Raw genomic sequence first — 18,656 nt, forward strand, 5'->3', positions numbered from 1 at the left:
GTTCCCCATTGGGATTTTTGCACTAATAAACACACACACACTCACACATTGATTCACACACTATTATCTCTTTTTCTATAGCTAACAGGTAGCTGGGATTTAATCCTCTCCACTTTGGATATAATATGTTCTCTAGGTAAATTACATTAACAAATCAAAGGACACTGTTATACAGTAATTGAGGGTGAGCGTGTCCGTCAAATTAAATTGATCTTACTTCTTGATGATCCAGAGGAAGGCGAAAAACCCCATTTGTAGCCATCGCAAATTTGCTTCAGATGGGGGAAAAATTCCTTCCTGACTCCAAAACGGCAATCGGACCAGTCCCTGGATCAACATTGTACAAAGGCTATTCCAGTAACCATTTATTATCTAAAAGGCCTGGACGAGAGATTATTTTAGTTCTACTTTGTTACTACCTATAGGGCTCTGAGTTGGCTGTAAAAGGAGGAGGTTGAGACTAGGCAGCATTTTTGAGCCATACAGCTTTCCTAGTCTGTTAATATAATTTGGTCCTAAGCCATAAGCTTCCCTAAACCATTCACCAACACATTCATAGCACTTATGGGCTTATTTTTAAAAAGGGCTTATATCTGCTGAATTACAACTTCCTATTGGGCATAACAAAGGAAAAATATAGCAACCTCCTCAAATATGTTATTTTATATTTTAAAAGTGATTTAAAATCAATGTGCAGCCAACTACAAGGTCAGTTGTGCTCACCTTGTAAATTGGTGCAGTGGGGGACCCCTATTTACAGTCACACACCATTTCCATTCATACTTATTACAAAAATCATACAGAATATATTCCTTACCCCAATTTATAATGTATCCCATATATCCCACCCATACCCTAAATATATACTTTATATGAACTCATATGACTCTACATGTCACTATATATTCACACACATCATAATATATATTCTCTATATAATCTCATCTAATGTTTTTGTTTTTTTATATATAATATACTATATTAATTAAGAATAACTATTTCATATATATATCTATCTCTATACGGTATATATACACACACACACACACCACAATGTATATTCAATTTTTTTTTGTTTTTTTTATAACATACTATATAAATTAAGAAAAACTTTTATATATCTACACATACATACACACAGCAATATATATTCTCTATATAATCTAATTTTGTTTTTTTCATATTTAAATACTATATAAATTAAGAATAACTATTCATATATATATATATATATATATATATATATATATATATATATATATATATATATATATATATATCTATATCTATATATATCTATATATATCTATATATATCTATATATATATCTATATATATATATATATATATACACACACACACACACACACACACACACACACACATCACAATATATATTCTCTGTATAATCTAATCTAATTTTTTTTTGTTTTTGTTTTTTTTTCTTATATAACTCATTCTATACAAATTATGAAACACGATTTCCTACATATTGACAAATAAATGAAATCCAAATACATAAAAACTCAGTTTATACCTACCACGCTCCCTATAATCAGGGTTTTAACAATGAATATATCAAAGCAAGTAGATAAATGGAGATGAAATTCAGCTCAAATAGATGGTCAAGGAAGATGCAGGCCCTTATAGAGATGGGGTACTTACCTGCCTAAACAATAAAAAAATCAACAAAAGACAAAATGGTTACATAGAAAATTACAATACAGACCTACAATATAGACTAGAATAAACTTTCTTATAAATAAAAATTTCTCATGAAATCCTATGGTTTTTAAATATTTAACACTCTATATTAGACTTAAGGCATGGTGCTCTAAATTAAAGAATTTCCCTTATCAAGGAAAGCCCAGTTTCCAAGCATTACATATCACAGATACCATAACTGTACATATTTGCTGCTTTATATACTGTATTATATAATTTTTACTAATGTATGATTTATAGCATGTTACTATAAGGATAGTTTTGCGTTATTGATATTGAAGTTTATGGTTTAGAGAGGACATAATATCACAAGCCTGTGCAGTATGATTATAAGGATGCTGGAGAACTGTATATGTTTTATGTATATGTGTTTTAGTAAGGTTATTACAGATTAAACACTTTGTGATTTGTTTTAATCTCTTACAGGAGTACCATTTATCTAAAATGGGATTGAATAGGTAGATTGCATGAGTAGAAACTATACAATCCCAAAAAACTCATTTAAGGGGAATACATAGCAGTCATCAGGCTTTGACATGCCTTTTACCATTTACTCTTTGGTTTTAACTTGTTAAGCGTAATTCAATTATACCATAAATCATGCTATATATATTAATCAAAACATCTACAGTGGAACCTCAATTTTACATCCCCTGATTTTACGTTTTCCCTCATTTTACATTGTTGTTTTGTGGTCCCACCTATATATTATGCATAATACATTTTCCTGTATTTACACCATTTATTTCTGGTCAACTGAAAATGTAAAATGGGGGTTCTACTCTATCTGTAATCCCCAAATAGCCGAATATCAGTTTTTAAACATCTACGTTTTATTCGTAAAAATCGCCTACATTTGTTATCATTACTAGCTTTTTATTGCTTCTTCTAAATCTCATCCTATTTAATCATAGATATATATATTTTTTTTCTTTAAATTACTTTCACTCACCACTTTGACTCAAGTTGCCTCCTGTTGTTTGTGGAAGCAACTGGTGGATACAGTGGGGTGCTGCTGTAGGTGGTTGGACACTTGCTGTAGACTGTTGCCGATTTATAATGGGCAGATCTGATGTTAACTGCTGCAGTTTGCCATAGATGGTATGTTGGCTTGGTCACTGGCTCATCTGGCCACCATGATGTTGGGTCACATGAGCACAGGAGAATGCATTACTCCTGCCAATGCCAGGTGGGGTCCACATAGGAAAGTTCTTCTACCCTCTCTCTCTTGAAGGCATCAGCGGACAATCCTGGTGAAATCACACTAAACTCACTTGCGAATGGCTACAGAGAGAAAGCAAAACACTGTTACATTATAATATATTTACTGTCAATAATAAAGTTAGGAAATGTCCTAAAATATGGCACATTTGTGAGACTAAAATGTGTATTTCATTGTGGAGTGGAGTCATGATTTGTTTTAATTTCAAGATCTCAACTCATCAGCTGCCAGGTCCCAACCTGCCTAGTGACAATAAAGTAGAGAATTTCTGCAGCTGCACAGTATTTTGCATACTGCATGATGCTCTTCCATCTTATCCATTTAAAATAAAAGTCCTTATAAACATTCATTCAATCAAACTATTAATTACAGAGTAGCTATTCAAATATCTAAAGTAAAAACATTTTGGCCTATGTTGTATGGGGAAATAAACTGATGGTCACAAACGGCACATAAGTCTAAAAGGGGTCCCTTACAATCCCTTCCCTAATGTCACATATAGCCGGACAGAGGAAGATAAAAAAGTAGAACTACAATGGCTCAGTCTGTGCAAAAATCAACTGCATATCGATATTAAGTGCAAAGCCTTTTAATCTTTACAAATAATATGTAAAATCAAATTTCCTCAGAAAGTGAACACTAGCCTAAAATGTACTAAAAGGAGCTAAAATGTGGATATTATGGAAGGATGTAAACCCCACATAAAACAGGTCATTGACTAGACTTAAAAGGGTTATGAAATCATCAACTGGGGGGAGTTTCCAGATGATTTTTTGTAAAACTGGCACACCCTTTTCTTCTAAAGTCTGCTGACCCCTACTCATGCCGGATAAGTAAAAAGTAAATATGAAAGAAGTATTCTATTGCCCGGTCAGTCATGTACTTACCATTTTTGGCTGAAAAGGTGTCTTCACCTTTTTCTTTTCCAGATTTTCCCAATTGATTGAAGCAAAGAATGGGTGCTCCCTGATGTTGCCATTCACTCCTAAGCGTTGCTTCTTGTCCTTCTCCAGAAGCTAAAAAAAAGAACAATAAAAATATCTGAGATTTCATGTCGGCTCCAATGACAGAGGCATATTCAAGTAAAGTACTGGAACTGGATGTGACTGTCTCAGTAATTCTAATTCACTTGGGGAAAAAGGGTGGTGACAGTGTTTACACTAGTGCTCCAGCATAAACTCATCATAACTAATTAACATTTAAAATGCCATTACCTATGTTTTTAACTGCAGAAAATGATGGGCTGTTATTGACTGAGCCAAGGCATTCTCGCTGAAGTTAGCAGCATTTTCCGCAGCATTTGTTTCAATTGTGTGTATTTGCACTGCCTTATTCTCCCTGTTAACCCAGTCAATGCCACGGATAGGGTGCAGGATTGGGCTAAAGGGCTTACATTGACAGATTTGTACTATGGTCAGATACTCAATTGTTTTTATCCAAACAATCATATTAGTAGGCAAGACAGAATATTAACAATAAGGGGGTTATTTACTAAACTCCAAATGCAGAAAATCCAAAGAATTTGTGTTATTTTAGTATAAAATCGTAATTTAAAAAAACAACTTTTTTCCCTCAAACAAAATTTTCAGGAAAATGTATTTATAAATAAGATGAAAAAAACCTGTGCATATTTGATCTGAGTTTTTTTCAAAAAATATTGAGATAAATTCAGACTTTGATAAATGGGCCTCCCCGTATGTCTTGGACACTGATCCAAATACAAGAGTGTAAGCAGATAAGCATCCCCTGTCAGTATAACAGGCACTAAACAAATATACATTGTGGAACATAACAAAAGCTTTGTATTTATAAGTATTCTGTTATTCCATTTCCCATTATTTGAATTATTTATACTGACCTTTGACAGGAGGTCCTGCAGTTCCTGGCTCATGTGACTTGGATATTCAGGAGTCTTGATTGAGATAAACTCCTTCACAACACTGATTGATGGGCTAAATGGTTGTTTAGCTATAGCCATTTCATAGATGGTCACACCTAATGACCACCAGTCAGCACCTGCATTATACCATTCCAGTAATAAAACCTGCAGAAAGTAAACAAAAAACTAATTATTAAACAAGAATCTTTATGTATATACTCCTATAACATTTTCAGGCCTCATGAATGACAAAGACTTAAAATATATAGAAAGAGCTGCTCCAGACCCTCCCTCTGAGTCCCACCCTGTTGCTCCTCCAAATACTCCATGGGCCATGATCCTCTGCCACCAGCGTTCCCAAACCATATCCAAAAAAGTACACATGCACATCCTTTATGAGTACAATCCCTTGCTAAAATGTTGATACTACTGTGAATACAGTGTAAATGCATTAAAAAGATTTCATACCTCCGGGGCCCGGTAGCCAGGGGTTCCACCCAATCCGCAGATGAGCTTCTTGTCGAACAGTCCTTCAGCAGAAATGCCGAAGTCGCAGATTTTAATGTGTCCACCCCTATCCACCAAGATGTTATCAGGCTTCAGATCACTGCAAGAAATGCAATAGGAACAATTAGGGGCACATTTACTTAGGGTTGAATATCGAGGGTTAATTAACCCTCGATATTCGACTTTCGAAGTTAAATCCTATTCGAAGTTGAAGGATTTACCGCTATTCGTTCGATCAAACGAATAATCGTTCGATCGAACGATTCAAAGGATTTTAATAGATCGCACGAAATTCCTTCGATCAAAAAAAGCTTAGAAAGCCTATGGGGACCTTCCCCATAGGCTAACATTGTGGTTCGGTAGGTTTTACTTGGCGAAGTAGGGGGTCGAAGTTTTTTTTACAGAGACAGTACTTCGACTATCGAATGGTCGAATGATTTTTAGTTCGAAGTAGCCAATTCGATGGTCGAAGTAGCCGAAAAAAACGTTCGAAATTCTAAGTATTTTTTCTTCTATTCCTTCACTCGAGCTAAGTAAATGTGCTCCTATATGTAGGTGATACTTGAGAAAAAGTATACAGTGACTATAAATGTAAATCAGACATAACACAATATTCTAGAGAAGAGAACTGGGATTTTACTGACCAATGAACGACGCCGTTCGAGTGCAGAAACTGGAGGCCAATAATAATCTCTGCAGTGTAGAACCTATAAAACAAAATAGTTTTCACTGTTTGATACACATTTCATATGGTTTTGTAATTCTTTTTAAACATAATGTTAGTGATTAAGACATTTACATATAGTGTATATTAATAACACCTTTTTGGGACCAAAGGCTGGCTACATTAAAGTACAAGTAAAGGTAGTCACTGGTGTGTGGCCTTAATCACTAGCTTGGGTAGGTTATGGCAGGGAGTCATCCTCCTCCTATGGCAAGCATTAAGCACAAGGCTCTGCTACATCCCCTGATCTTTGCTCTGCATTATAAAATGCAAGGACCTGTGCCCAAGTTGCAAAGTGTGGGCTGAGTGTAAAAGTGCACAAAATGTGGTGTTTTCTGCCCACTTTTTACGATTATCTAAATTAGCCCTAATTTGTATCTAGAAGCAAAATTCACAAAGTTTACAGCTAAATCCAACTGGACTGTCAGTTTGCATAAGACTCTTTAAAGGGGTTGTTCACCTTCCAAAACTTTTTCAGTTCAGTTGTTTTCAGATTATTCCCCAGAAATAAAGACTTTTTTTCAATTACTTTCCATTATTTATTTTTTTATTGTTTTTCCCAAAATCGAAGTTTAAAGTTGAATGTTCGTGTTTGAGTCTGGCTGCTCAGTAATTCAGGTGCAGACTCTAAACTTTTACAATTTTGCAACATTTACTTGATACATTGACACATTTCTCAAGAGCTTCTCTGGAGTATCAGCAACTATTGTATGAATTCTAACAGCTGCCTTTAGGGTAAGGCCAGACGAGGAGATGCGGGGAGATTTTGTCGCCTGGCGACTTATCGCCACGTCTTTTGCGCGACTATCTCCCCGAACTGCCTTAGCGTTTTTTCCCCATAGGCTCGAATGAAAAGTCGCCTGCGCTAATGCACACGCGGCGATGCGTTTTCAATAGTCGCCCAAAGTTGCCTCAGTGAGGCAACTTTGGGCGACTATTGAAAACGCATCGCCGCGTGTGCATTAGCGCATGCGATTTTGTGCTGTAGCCTATGGGGAAAAGATGCTGAGGCAGTTCGGGGAGATGGTCGCGCAAAAGACGTGGCGATAAGTCGCCAGGCGACAAAATCTCCCCGAATCTCCTCGTCTGGCCTTACCCTTAAAGGGGTTGTTCAGCTTCACAAAGATGCAGTTATTCTAGCAGATTAAGTTATTTTAAGAATATATGCAATGCATATGTATTAAAAAAATGTCTACCGTTATTTTAGATAAATCCAGAATTTCTCTCTATGGTAAATTGAATTATTCTTGACAAATCACAGTTCACTTTTTATTTAAAAATGAAACTCTTCTGCTGTTTGAATGTGCGTGTTTATATAAGCTGAGTTAGTGGAGGAACTAGCCAGGAGGATAATGTCTTACTTTTTATTTGTAAGACGGAGACTAAAGGAATTCTTCTGCTGTACATGCAAGGGAAGCACGTGCCAATTGTTTGGGTATTTTTGAAAGGGCGTATTTAGCTTTATGGATACATATTCAAACAGAAACCTTGTTAGTTCTGCTTTTGGGAACATTATTAGTTGAAATATGGGTAGTGATCAGTGAAGGTGAACCACCCCTTTTATGAAACCAAGAGATTCTACAGGGACAAAGATAAGAACAATATCAACTAAATGTATCAATTTAGAACAGTCTATAGGGTCGGCAACCCCCCCTCCCAGAGCGGTTTTAGAAGGTGAAAAATTACACAACTAGATGTTTGAAGGCTAACAACCCCTTTAATACATAATGTACAATACAAATAATGTTCTTACGTAAGGATATTAAAACTTACTGGATTGTTTCAGTTGGTAGTCTTCCATTCTTTGAAATGATGTTGTTTAATGTTCCCCCGCAGGCATATTCCAGCACAAAGAAGACTTGCACCTGGTTATAGCGACACATTAAGAAGTGGTGAGACATAGGAACACATGACACAGCACGACTGAATAGATACTATTTTTACTAGTGTTGCTGAGCTCTACTCTTCATACCATTTCTTTTCTCAAGTCAATTAAATTGACCATAAGAATATTTCATCTGTATATTGCAGGTGTCAATCTGGCTGCAAAGTGTCTTACTACCAGAGTGGTGATGAATGTGGGGGCCAGAAACAATATTAAGATAATGACACAGGATTCATCTTTGCTGGTGGAGAAAAAGCAGACATTGCCCTTTGTGTGTGTGTACAGTAACAGGTGTGAATGTAATCTACGTGTAACTATGCTTTTGAGATGGATTTTGGCCATGAAGAGCTGTGCATTTTCTTTTCAAAATTCACACCATGTGCAGTGGCACCCCCTCATTGTGGTTTTCACCCTACCCTGGACTTTATTAATGGCCCATTATATATCATAGCATATTTAAGACTTAAGTGAGCATTGAATGTGTTATGTGTATTATGCTGACCTAAGTAGGAGAGAATTCTAATGAAACATGTGGCAACACAAACATTATTCTCTACCTCTGATTGGAAGGCTGCATGTAAATGACATAGAAAGGGGCAACTTTTGGCCATCTTCAAGATCCGAGCTTCTCTACTGATCTTCCTGTAGTTGCTCTTGTCAATTTTCTTGGCAATCTTCTTAATTGCCACAAGCTTTTTCTTTGGGGCAAACGATGCTAACATCACCTAGGAATGGAGAGAAAAACACTAAATATTACAAGGTCCACTTCTAGCACAACGAATGACTTAAAGAGTACAGATATGGGACCTGTTATCCAGAATGCATAACCGGTCTTTCCGTTATTTGGATCTTTACACCTTACATCTATTTAAATAAAAATAAAACCAATATGTTGGCTTTGCCTCCAGTAAGGATCAATTATATCTAAGTTTGGTAAAAGGCACTATTTTATTATTAACGAGAAAGAGGAAATGATTTTTTAAAATATTGGATTATTTGGATAAAATGGAGTTTATGGGAAATGGCCTCTATGTAATTTGGACCTTTCTGGATAATAGGTTTCTGGACAAAGGATCCCATACCTGTAGTATCCAGAAGGGGCCATGTTTGTTGATTGTATTTGTTACAATTATTAATATTATCTTTACATTTATATTGATAAAATTGTCCTTACACAGTATGCATTTTGATTATATTAATCAGATGGTAAACTAGATCTCACCAAAGGTCTCCAGAGTGGCCATTCCCTATTCATTTGTATGGGATTTTGAAGGTCATACAGTATTTCATAAATGGTGGCAGCAAGAGTCCCCCTTTGATAAATATGATAATTATAATCCCATACAAGTGAAGAATGTTTGGAAGAATCTCTGTTAAACTGTGGCGAGTTTGTTTTCACCTTTTGATAAATATGCCCCTGTAATATACAACATTTTTGATTCTCCATCACGTTTTCTGGACATTTTTATATCGCAATACACAAAGATAAATAATAGGAGGTCCCACTCACCTGGCCAAAGGTGCCCGTTCCAAGTTCTTTGTGGAATATATAGTTCTGGATTTCCAGGGGGGCTGGTCTTTTGACATCCAGGCAGGGTTTCTTACAACAACTTCCACCTTTTGGGATAAAACAAATTCAATCAATAGCTCAAATATATATTTTACAAAACTCACTTTTATGCAAAAATATAAATATCTTCACATCCATTAATCTAAGCTATTCATCCAACACAAAGGCATTCCTAAGGGTAAGGCCACACTGGGCGTTTTGGGGAGATTTGGTCGCCTGGTGACTAATCGCCTCGTCTTTGCGGCGACCAATCTCCCCAAACGCCTTCCCTCACTCTGGGCCGGCTAAAACGAAAAAACGCCGGGGCTAATCACACACGGCGATTTGTTTTCCGAAGTCGCCCGAAGTTTCCTCGTAAGGGACCTGTTATCCAGAATGCTTGGGACCTGGGGTTTTCTGAATAATGGATCTTTCTATAATTTGGATCTTCATACCTTAAGTCTACTAGAAATTCATTTAAACATTAAATAAACCAAATAGGCTGGTTTTGCTTCCCAAACAAAATGCCTCTAAAAAGGATTAATTATATCTTAGTTTGGATCAAGTACAAGGCACTGTTTTATTATTACAGGTATAGAGAAAAAGGAAATCATTTTTAAATTTGAATTATTTGGATAAAATAGTGTCTATGGGGGGATAACCTTCTCGGAGCTTTCTGGATAATGGATCCCATACCTGTGACAAATATCTGTACCCCATTGCCTTCTAGGTAAAATACATGAATGCCAAAATGTTTGTCAGAAACTTATTGCCTGCACTTCATGCCACAGAAAGCAATGTTGGAATTACCTTCTATGTCTTCGTTTTCAATTAAAATGATCATTTTGTCAGTACGTCTGCCACATTTTTATTCTGATCAAACTACTAAACTTAACTCTTGCAGGGGAAGCAAGAAGTCCAAGAGGCAGCCACTCTATGCTCACCAAAAACCCACCAGCCTTTATGTGCTGCCAGTGCAAATGTAAATCAGAAATACTTTTGAAAGGCGTATTTAATAAAGGATGAACTTTCACTTTAACCCATTGATAAATACTCTTTTAAAAATCCAACAGAAATGGAGAGCGGTGGAATTTCACTCTAGAGGACTGTGGTGATCTGTAACTTCACTCTTTGATAAATATACCACCATGACTTGAACCCTTGCCCCCCCCCAATAGGGATCCCCCATAGATATTGGCATAACTACTAATCTTAGGCTAGGGCCACACGGCGCGATTTTGCCGCGATTCTGCGCTGGGCGAGTTGCGAGTTGCGAGTCGCTGCGGTTTTTAAGCCGAAATAGCTTTGTTAACTTTGGCGCTGGCGTCAATGCAAATCGCGGCGAAATCGCTGCGCTAATTCACACGCGGCGATTCGTTTTCTATTGTCGCCCGAAGTTGCCTCGCTGGGCGTTTCCGGGCGACAGTAGAAAAAGAATCGCCGCGTGTGAATTAGCGCAGCGATTTCGCCGCGATTTGCATTGACGCCAGCGCCAAAGTTAACAAAGCTATTTCGGCTTAAAAACCGCAGCGACTCGCAACTCGCCCAGCGCAGAATCGCGGCGAAATCGCGCCGTGTGGCCTTAGCCTTAAGCATTCCTAAAAAGTCTTTTTGATTACAAAAAAAAAAACCTCTTGTGCAGATTGTCTCTTTCAACTGGTCTACCATCTCCTGTCTGTAACAGGAACCAGTTTTACTGTTGGGTTTGTGCAGTGGGGGACATAGAGTATAATTAGGATTTTAGGCATATTCTCAATATCTGTCTGAAGAATTTAAAAGGGTTTCCTGCAGTATTTTTCATGTTTCCTATTTCCACGTATACTCTCCATAATATTCTCCTAACAGCTTACTATAAGACTCTTCAGAAAAACCCTTACAAAAAGTGGTTTAGGATATTTCATCACCCACAGTATAAGACTAGAGACTACACACCATCCACTGGTCATTTTCCATGTCATTTAACAAACCAGACAAATGATTGCTTAAAAACGTTTTATGCAACTTGTTCCAAATTACAGATGCCCCCAAAACACTATTTATATAACTTATGGATTCTATATTAACAAATAAATACTAGGTAAAAACTAATGCAATAAAAATATATTTGCAGATTATCTCCCTTGCCTTCTAATGGATCTGCTGGGCTCCTTGGTCTCTTCCTCTCCTTCTCCTCACTCACTCTATGAACTGCTCTCTGAAGACTTTTTTTATCATCTTCTAATTTCATCTTCTTTTTATCTGTTTCTTCTTCACTTCGCTTCCTTTTCTTTCTTCCTTCATCGCAGATCTTCTCTTTCATATGGGTTTTTACAAACACGTTTTTGATCTTCTTCTTCTCATTTGGATCCAGGCTCCTTCTTCTGCTCTCCTCCATATTGCAATCCTGCAATTTTGCACTTTTTCTCCCTTAATTCGCCTCTTTTCACAGCATTAGCTCTGGAACACTCTGTCACTCTGTCTCTCCTCCTCGCTCTCCAAAAAGACAGTTGGGCTGAACTATGTGAGAGACAGTTAAGTGGCAACGTTTTACCCAGGAGCATCATGTGACCACCAGCAATAAGACATGTGGACATTAGGAAGGATAGGGCATTGACATGTCTCCACAGCCCCCACCTTACTTCCCAGAACTAGAACAGCATTGTTGGATTCCCTGTAGAGATTTGTATCCAGAGACTCCGTGCAGTCTTTATATTCTGATTATTAATCAATCAGTCTTGCTGTATCGGCTTCTATGGCAGATATTATTTGATTTGTGCTGTTTTGATAATTTATGACGATCCTAAGCTTAACCTCCCAACTGAAGCCCAGACCACACTGAGCATGTGCGAGTCTTGATATTGCAGAAATGTCCAACAAAGTTACAAGATGCGCCAACTTTGAAAGCATAAATCATTTGTCTTATTAGGCTGCTGGTGCAGTAAGTTCAAGTTTATATTTAGTATACAAAATACAGCATTTCTAACATTATTCTATTTTAGACTTTAGTTGCCCTTTAAAGTCATTGTATTGCAAGCTATAAGGTTTATGCACCAAAAGAATTTTAGAAATTGCGGCAAATCCTTTATCACTAGCAAATGAAGTTAGAGGCCATATGCCCTGCTTAAATAAAAGCATTTGGAGGCCAATAATTTCAATATCTTCATAGTGACTGTATTTATTTGGGGTAAATTGTCTTTTAATTGCGTTTTCACTAAATAGATACATGCAAACATAAACAAGTTAGTAAGTCCAAATTGTTGTTTATATATGTATGATGTGTTGTGTGTGAAATGTTCCTCTTGATTTAAAAACCACAAAGGGGATAAAGTAAATCACATAGTAAAAAAACACATAAAAACATCCATAACACACAGAACATGTCAATACATTTAGGACCTGGTGGTATCAGCCTGATGTAGATGACTGAGTAACAGCAAAACTTGCCAGGCTTACCATTGTAGTATAGTGTAAATTGAGGTCAGCTCCTTTTGCACCTCTAATATTGAATTAGTCTTTGATGATACCCTCCTGAGGCCCCTCGACAGAAGATGGGTGTACAGAATCTCGGATTAAGACATCAGGACAAGGTCAAGGTTCAATTGGCTCCAAGCAGGAGATCAGATTTGAAGTCAAACCCAAAAGAGATGAGAGCAGAAGTCAAGCAGGGAGGTGGAGAACTGATAGTGATGCAGTACAAGGTCTGTAAAAGAAGTCCAAACAGCAAAAGCAATTCAACAAGGTACTGGATAATGAAAATCAAGAAATTAATTACTTCCTTCGGCATCTTAAAACAGGCAAAGGGCACATGTCTGCACTATGTTCTGTCGCTCGTATCAAATGTAGTCCTGAATGTGATGCAGAGCAAAGCAAGATCATGGACACAAGTACTTAATGAATGCACACTAAGGGGAGTGATTTTGAGAGCTGCCAGGACCATTACAGTGTGCCATAGATGGTATATGATCATTGGTCAGCAATTAAGTTTGTACACATGAAAACATTTTTGTTACATTGTTACATTTTTGTAACATTTTGTCTTGTCCATTTGCAATTGCCACCGATCAGTATTTTTAGAATGTAGTTTGTACATGTGCATGTATCCTTATGCCTCCAAAACCTTCAAACCAGGAATTTAAAAAAATGAACATCTGCTTGGAGGCCACTGGAAGCAACATCAAATAGGTTGGCAACCTAGATTATGCTCATGAGCCACAGGTTGTCAGAGTATGCAATACAGTCCACTTGTAGTCAAATACACACACTCTTAAAGGAAAATTCAACCCGTGATAAAAAAAAAACAAAACAACCCTCCCTCCTACCCTGGGTAGACCACCCTCCCTTCTACCCCCAGCCTACCTGTCCCTGGGCAAATGGCCCTAATTTTTACTCACCCCTCCGTGCAGATTCTGGCCTTGGAGTTCACGGCAGCCATCTTCTTCTTCTCCGTTAATCTTAATGTCTTGACGTCATTTTCGGTGCATGCGCAGTTGGAATAAATTTCAAAAAAATGCCATGTAGAAAAGGATGCACAACTTATTGCTGCAAGGACCTAGCTGCAGCACCCTTCTTCAAGAAGGGGAACTGAATTTGCATTCTTTAATTTTACAGCATTTCCTGTTGGGACCCAGGAAAAATATATTTTTTTGGACATCAAGGGGCCCATTCATTAAGTTCGAGTGAAGGAATAGAAGAAAAAAAACTTTGAATTTCGAGGTGTTTTTTTGGCTACTTCGACCTTCGACTACGACTTGAACGATTCGACTAAAAATCGTTCGACTATTCGATAGTCAAAGTACTATCTCTTTAAGAAAAAACTTCGACCCCCTAGTTCGCCCCCTAAAAGCTACCGAGCTCAATGTAAGCCTATGGGGAAGGTCCCCATAGGCTTGCCTAACTTGTTTTGGTCCAAGGATAATCCTTCGATCGTTGGATTAAAATCCTTCGAATCGTTCGATTCGAAGGATTTAATCGTTCGATCGTACGATTATTCCTTCGATCGTTCAATCGTAGTATTTTGCGCAAAATCCTTCGACTTCGATATTCTAAGTCGAAGGATTTTCATTCCCCAGTCGAATATCAAGGGTTAATTAACCCTCGATATTCGACCCTTGATGAATTTGCCCCCAAGTATTATAAGTCTCAATTTTTGTTTAATTCCAGTTTTTTAACAGGATATACGACTATAAAAAATAAAATACTATATAGAAATATGTCAGAAATAAATTTGATTATATTCACAAAAATACAAATAATTTGGACCCCAAAATTAAAATAGTGCATAATACTTTTCATGGCTGACACTTTGGTTGCTTTAAAACAAGCTGTGTGCCTGTGTTAGTTGTATCTTATGCGTTGTTAAGAATAAGTTTATCTCAGAAAGCCATACATATTTTCATTCATAAATGTGTTTCCTATCCAAACTGCAAGTTTTGCTTAACTTAGTGATGTTTATTAAATTTACAGCATCTTATCTCATACATGTTCTTAGGTACAAGGGCTCATTAACATCCTCTGAATGAAGCGCAAGGTAGGTGGTGGGTAGAGGACAAGCCAATGTGTTTCCCCCAGCCTGGCCCTCACTAATACAATGCTAAATAATGCAGTCTGATCTTGGCCTAACCTCTGAGACGGATGTCAGAACACATCATTTATAATACAATAATGAATGCACAATGAATATCCAGTATATTTTTTTTAAAGATTTTATTTTTGCATAATATTTCAATAAGAAACAAATACAGATATCCTGTATATTATGTCCTTATAGTTGAAGCTTAGAGATGTAATTTCGGTCAGAGGACAGTATTTTAACAAATGTAATGTATCCCCTGTTTGGCCTTGTGCTGTTTTTATGGTCACTGGCAGTGCCTGGCCAGGCCAACCGGGGTGCTCTAGACAACCTGGCTGGCCACGGCGCTCCCACCCTGTTGTGTGCACGCTTACTCCTCAGTAAGGGGACACTGGCTGGAATAGGGTTAGGCGACAGAAAAGGTACATGTTTTGCTCCCCCCCAAGCCTTGCACCCTAGGCACATACTTCTTCTGACTACTCCTAGTTGCCGCACTGGTCACTGGACTTCCTGGTGGCTTATAAAATCATTATTTTTTACCACAGGGCAGGGAGTACATTATCCCTATATAATATACAGCTTGTGCCATAATAAAGTGGCCAAACATTATAAATTTAGAACCACTTAACTAGTGTATTGAAATAATATATCCAGTTTAATCCTTTGCTTTTATGTTTCTGTTTCATGAAATTTTGGATGACACCTGTGCCCAGACATTCTATTGATACTTCTCTGATGTTATTGGGTTAGACATATGTTTATGTAGATAGTGTTAGTGAGCAAACGTGCTCCATGGCCCTTTGTTCAAAAAATGTTGTTTTTTAAGGCCTACTTATTCAATGTATGGTAAGCCACATTCAATGTAGTTCAAATATATAACTTGACACACCAAAGTTAATTTAAAAACAGTGAAGTGTGCAAAGTACAGTTTTCAGACATCCCATGAGTTTTACCCATAGTGTAGCTTTTCCCCCCAAAATTCACAGTCATTGTGGTCGTCTCCTGCAATGGTGAATGATGCATAAAAATATGAAGGCTTTTAAACACCACATTTTAAAAACATTATAGGGCTATTATAGCCCAGGTGCCCAATGTGATATGCACACATTGGGCTGGCATTGTAGAATAATTTAATGAACATAATCTACAATATTTTTTGTAATATAAAAAACTGCATCAATATAAATTTAATAACTAAGCACAATAAAATCTAGGGGATAGCAGATTTTGAATATGATATGGGACTGGCAGCTACTTTTGGCCAGTGTTGGGTTCCATATTGAAGTATAGAGACTAAAGTGATTTAAAGGACATATCACACTGTGTTATAACAGCAAGCATGTACATATTTTGAGTTATTTATTTAGCTTTTTATTCTGCAGTTTGCAATTTCAGGAATCTGGTTGCTAGGGTCCAAATCACCCTAGCAACCATGTACTGATCTGAATAAAAGACTGGAATATGAATAGGAGAGGGCCTGAATACAAAGAGGGGTAATAAAAAGTCACAATAACAATACATTTGTAGCCTTACAGGGCATTTGTATTTAGATGGGGTCAATGACCCCATTTAAAAGCTGGAAAGTGTCAGAAAAAATGGCAAATAATTAAAAAAAACTATAAAAGGGAAAAACTGAATTGAAAGCTGTTTAGGATTAGGAATTCTATAACATAATAAAAGTTACCTTAAAGATGAACACCCCTTTAAGATCTCATTAGCGCTCCCCCGGCAGCCCTGTACACTTCATACTGTTACTGCAAAACCCCTATACATATTAACTTGTTCCAACCATGCACCCAGTATATAGCACACTATGTCCACTAGCACCCCCTTTAGATACAACATTTAACTCCTCCAATGTCTTGTAAATATTATACAAATAATTAAGAAACATTATATAAAAAAATGTATTCACAATTATACACAAAAAAAGTCATTAGCCGGCCTACTTGAAAACAATTATACAACCCTGTAGACAAACAATTTAACATATATTATATATATATATATATATATATATATATATATATATATATATATATATATATATATTATATATATATTATATATATATACACACACATACATATATACATATATACATACATACATACATACATATATATTATACATAAAGTATAAAAGGTAACATATTTTAAAACGTTATTGTGAATAAAATCATTTATAGAGGACCAATTATTCTATTTACCTTTCCCTAATATGAAGAGAACTGGTTGCTAGTTGGTCCTTAGCTAAGCTCACTCCTATTTTGTTTACTTCCTTGTAAATGTCACACTGTGAATTCACAAGCACCCCTGTACATCACACTGTGATTCCCCAGGACCCCTATACATGTCACACTGACCCCACACCCCTGTGCATATCACACTGCACCCCTTTGTACCCCTACATATCACGCTGGACCTGTGCATTTCATCCTGTATTCCAACTTAAAGAATGACAACACAGACAGAAAAAAAAGCAAAATAAAGATGGTACATGTGAAATGAGTATGCCAGCCCTGTGATGCTTTGGGAGTGCACAGCTGAAGTTTGAGCAGAGTTTGGATTCTTCAGATTTACCAAGGATACATTCCCAGTTTTATCACCTAAGCAAAAACGAAAAAAGTTTTGAACATTGGTACAATAGATATCATACTTAAGTTTTTCTTTTTTTAAGGTTACTTGAAGGAAATGTGTGCTTGGTATGCATTGCTTGAGAACAATAAATCGTTAGTTTAACGTACCACAAGCAAATGTATCATCCTTTTCTGGATGCCACGTCCCAGAGGTAGGAATGGTGTCGGAGGCACAGAAGTCTGAAAAGCATATTTTCTGTTATCTTAAGGGTTTTGTTATCTTAAAAGACCAGTAATAATTTAAAGTATTTAAAGTTGGAATCTATCAATATCACTATTTATGGCAACAAATGTCTTATTTGATATTAGAAAAAAAAGATTTTCATGCAATGGCCCTGCAGAGTGCCATGACAGCATGGCTGATAACCCCTGATGAAGTCACACATATGTGACTAAGCGTGTAGGACAGGGCTAACGCACGAGCAAGCTGTGCAGGCCACGGATGCTTGGCGGTTCTGTAGAATATCCTACTTTTACGTTGCAGCTCAGGGGGAAGTTTAGAAAGCTGTATGGGCAGAATATTTGGATTAGGGACTGTGCAATTACACTGACTATACTGGTTAAACACTGCAAAATACATAAGCTGGATCCTTAGCTGAAATACATAAGATATCAATATCAGAGATAGTCCCTTTAATTTGGAATGATTCGTTTTGGAGGTGAACAACTGTTTAATATATAGCACATGTGTTTTTGAGACAGGATATTTTGTGGTAATTTCAGTAAAATTGTTATGGGAAAATTAATTAATTTGCCCAATTTTGTTCAGTTCAACTATTGATGGTTATTTTATTAGATACTGATTAAAAGTTACGTTTTAGCTATTGTCACTAAACCTCCTTATCTCGATATTATGAATACCATTGACCGCTGTTCTCGATTCTTGAGTAAAGTCTGTATTCTATACAGCGCTGTTATAATTGTGTCTTTTGTCTATGTTTCTTGAATAATCTGCATAATTCTCCTACCGCCACACCTT

General features: G+C 36.8%; 2 protein-coding genes and 1 long non-coding RNA gene across 4 annotated transcripts in view; all 3 read right to left on the reverse strand.

The window, feature by feature from the left end:
• Positions 1–1,378: 1,378 nt before the first annotated feature.
• On the reverse strand, positions 1,379–8,581 carry LOC121399891 (protein kinase C delta type-like). Of its 2 annotated transcripts, XM_041581843.1 has the most exons (8): positions 8,500–8,581; positions 7,831–7,922; positions 5,978–6,040; positions 5,295–5,433; positions 4,806–4,991; positions 3,835–3,963; positions 2,678–3,009; positions 1,379–1,669 (listed from the first exon to the last, which is right to left on the reverse strand). In XM_041581843.1, exons 1-7 carry the CDS (start codon positions 8,551–8,553, stop codon positions 2,896–2,898), a joined length of 777 nt encoding a protein of 258 aa, XP_041437777.1. In that variant the 5' UTR covers positions 8,554–8,581; the 3' UTR covers positions 1,379–1,669; positions 2,678–2,895. The 2 variants fall into 2 exon arrangements, with proteins under 2 accessions (XP_041437777.1, XP_041437778.1); XM_041581844.1 differs by lacking the exon at positions 5,978–6,040.
• Positions 8,581–13,042, reverse strand: LOC121399892. Its single transcript, XR_005965317.1, has 3 exons — positions 12,924–13,042; positions 9,453–9,559; positions 8,581–8,667 (listed from the first exon to the last, which is right to left on the reverse strand). It is a non-coding gene; the product is annotated as an uncharacterized LOC121399892 (long non-coding RNA).
• Positions 13,043–17,468: 4,426 nt separating this feature from the next.
• The window catches only part of LOC121399705 (methylosome protein 50-like), a 75,030-nt gene continuing 73,842 nt past the window's right edge, over positions 17,469–18,656 (reverse strand). Inside the window, exons 3-4 of the mRNA XM_041581243.1 lie at positions 17,786–17,857; positions 17,469–17,647 (exon numbers count right to left, since the gene is read on the reverse strand). Coding sequence (XP_041437177.1) covers positions 17,490–17,647; positions 17,786–17,857 — 230 coding nt within the window. The 3' untranslated portion in view covers positions 17,469–17,489. The remainder of the gene's footprint in view (positions 17,648–17,785; positions 17,858–18,656) is intronic.

The sequence above is a fragment of the Xenopus laevis genome, chromosome 2L (genome assembly GCF_017654675.1).
Source record: "Xenopus laevis strain J_2021 chromosome 2L, Xenopus_laevis_v10.1, whole genome shotgun sequence".
NCBI lineage: Eukaryota > Metazoa > Chordata > Amphibia > Anura > Pipidae > Xenopus > Xenopus laevis.

Bases quoted from the DNA above. Each gene is read 5' to 3' on its own strand.
- LOC121399891 (XM_041581843.1), bottom strand. From the start codon at position 8,553: ATGGCCAAAAGTTGCCCCTTTCTATGTCATTTACATGCAGCCTTCCAA. The intron at 5,434-5,977 runs GTCAGTAAAATC...CATTTCTTGCAG, and splicing joins TCGAACGGCGTCGTTCATTG to TGATCTGAAGCCTGATAACA. The intron at 4,992-5,294 runs GTATGAAATCTT...TACTTTCTGCAG, and splicing joins CTGGCTACCGGGCCCCGGAG to GTTTTATTACTGGAATGGTA.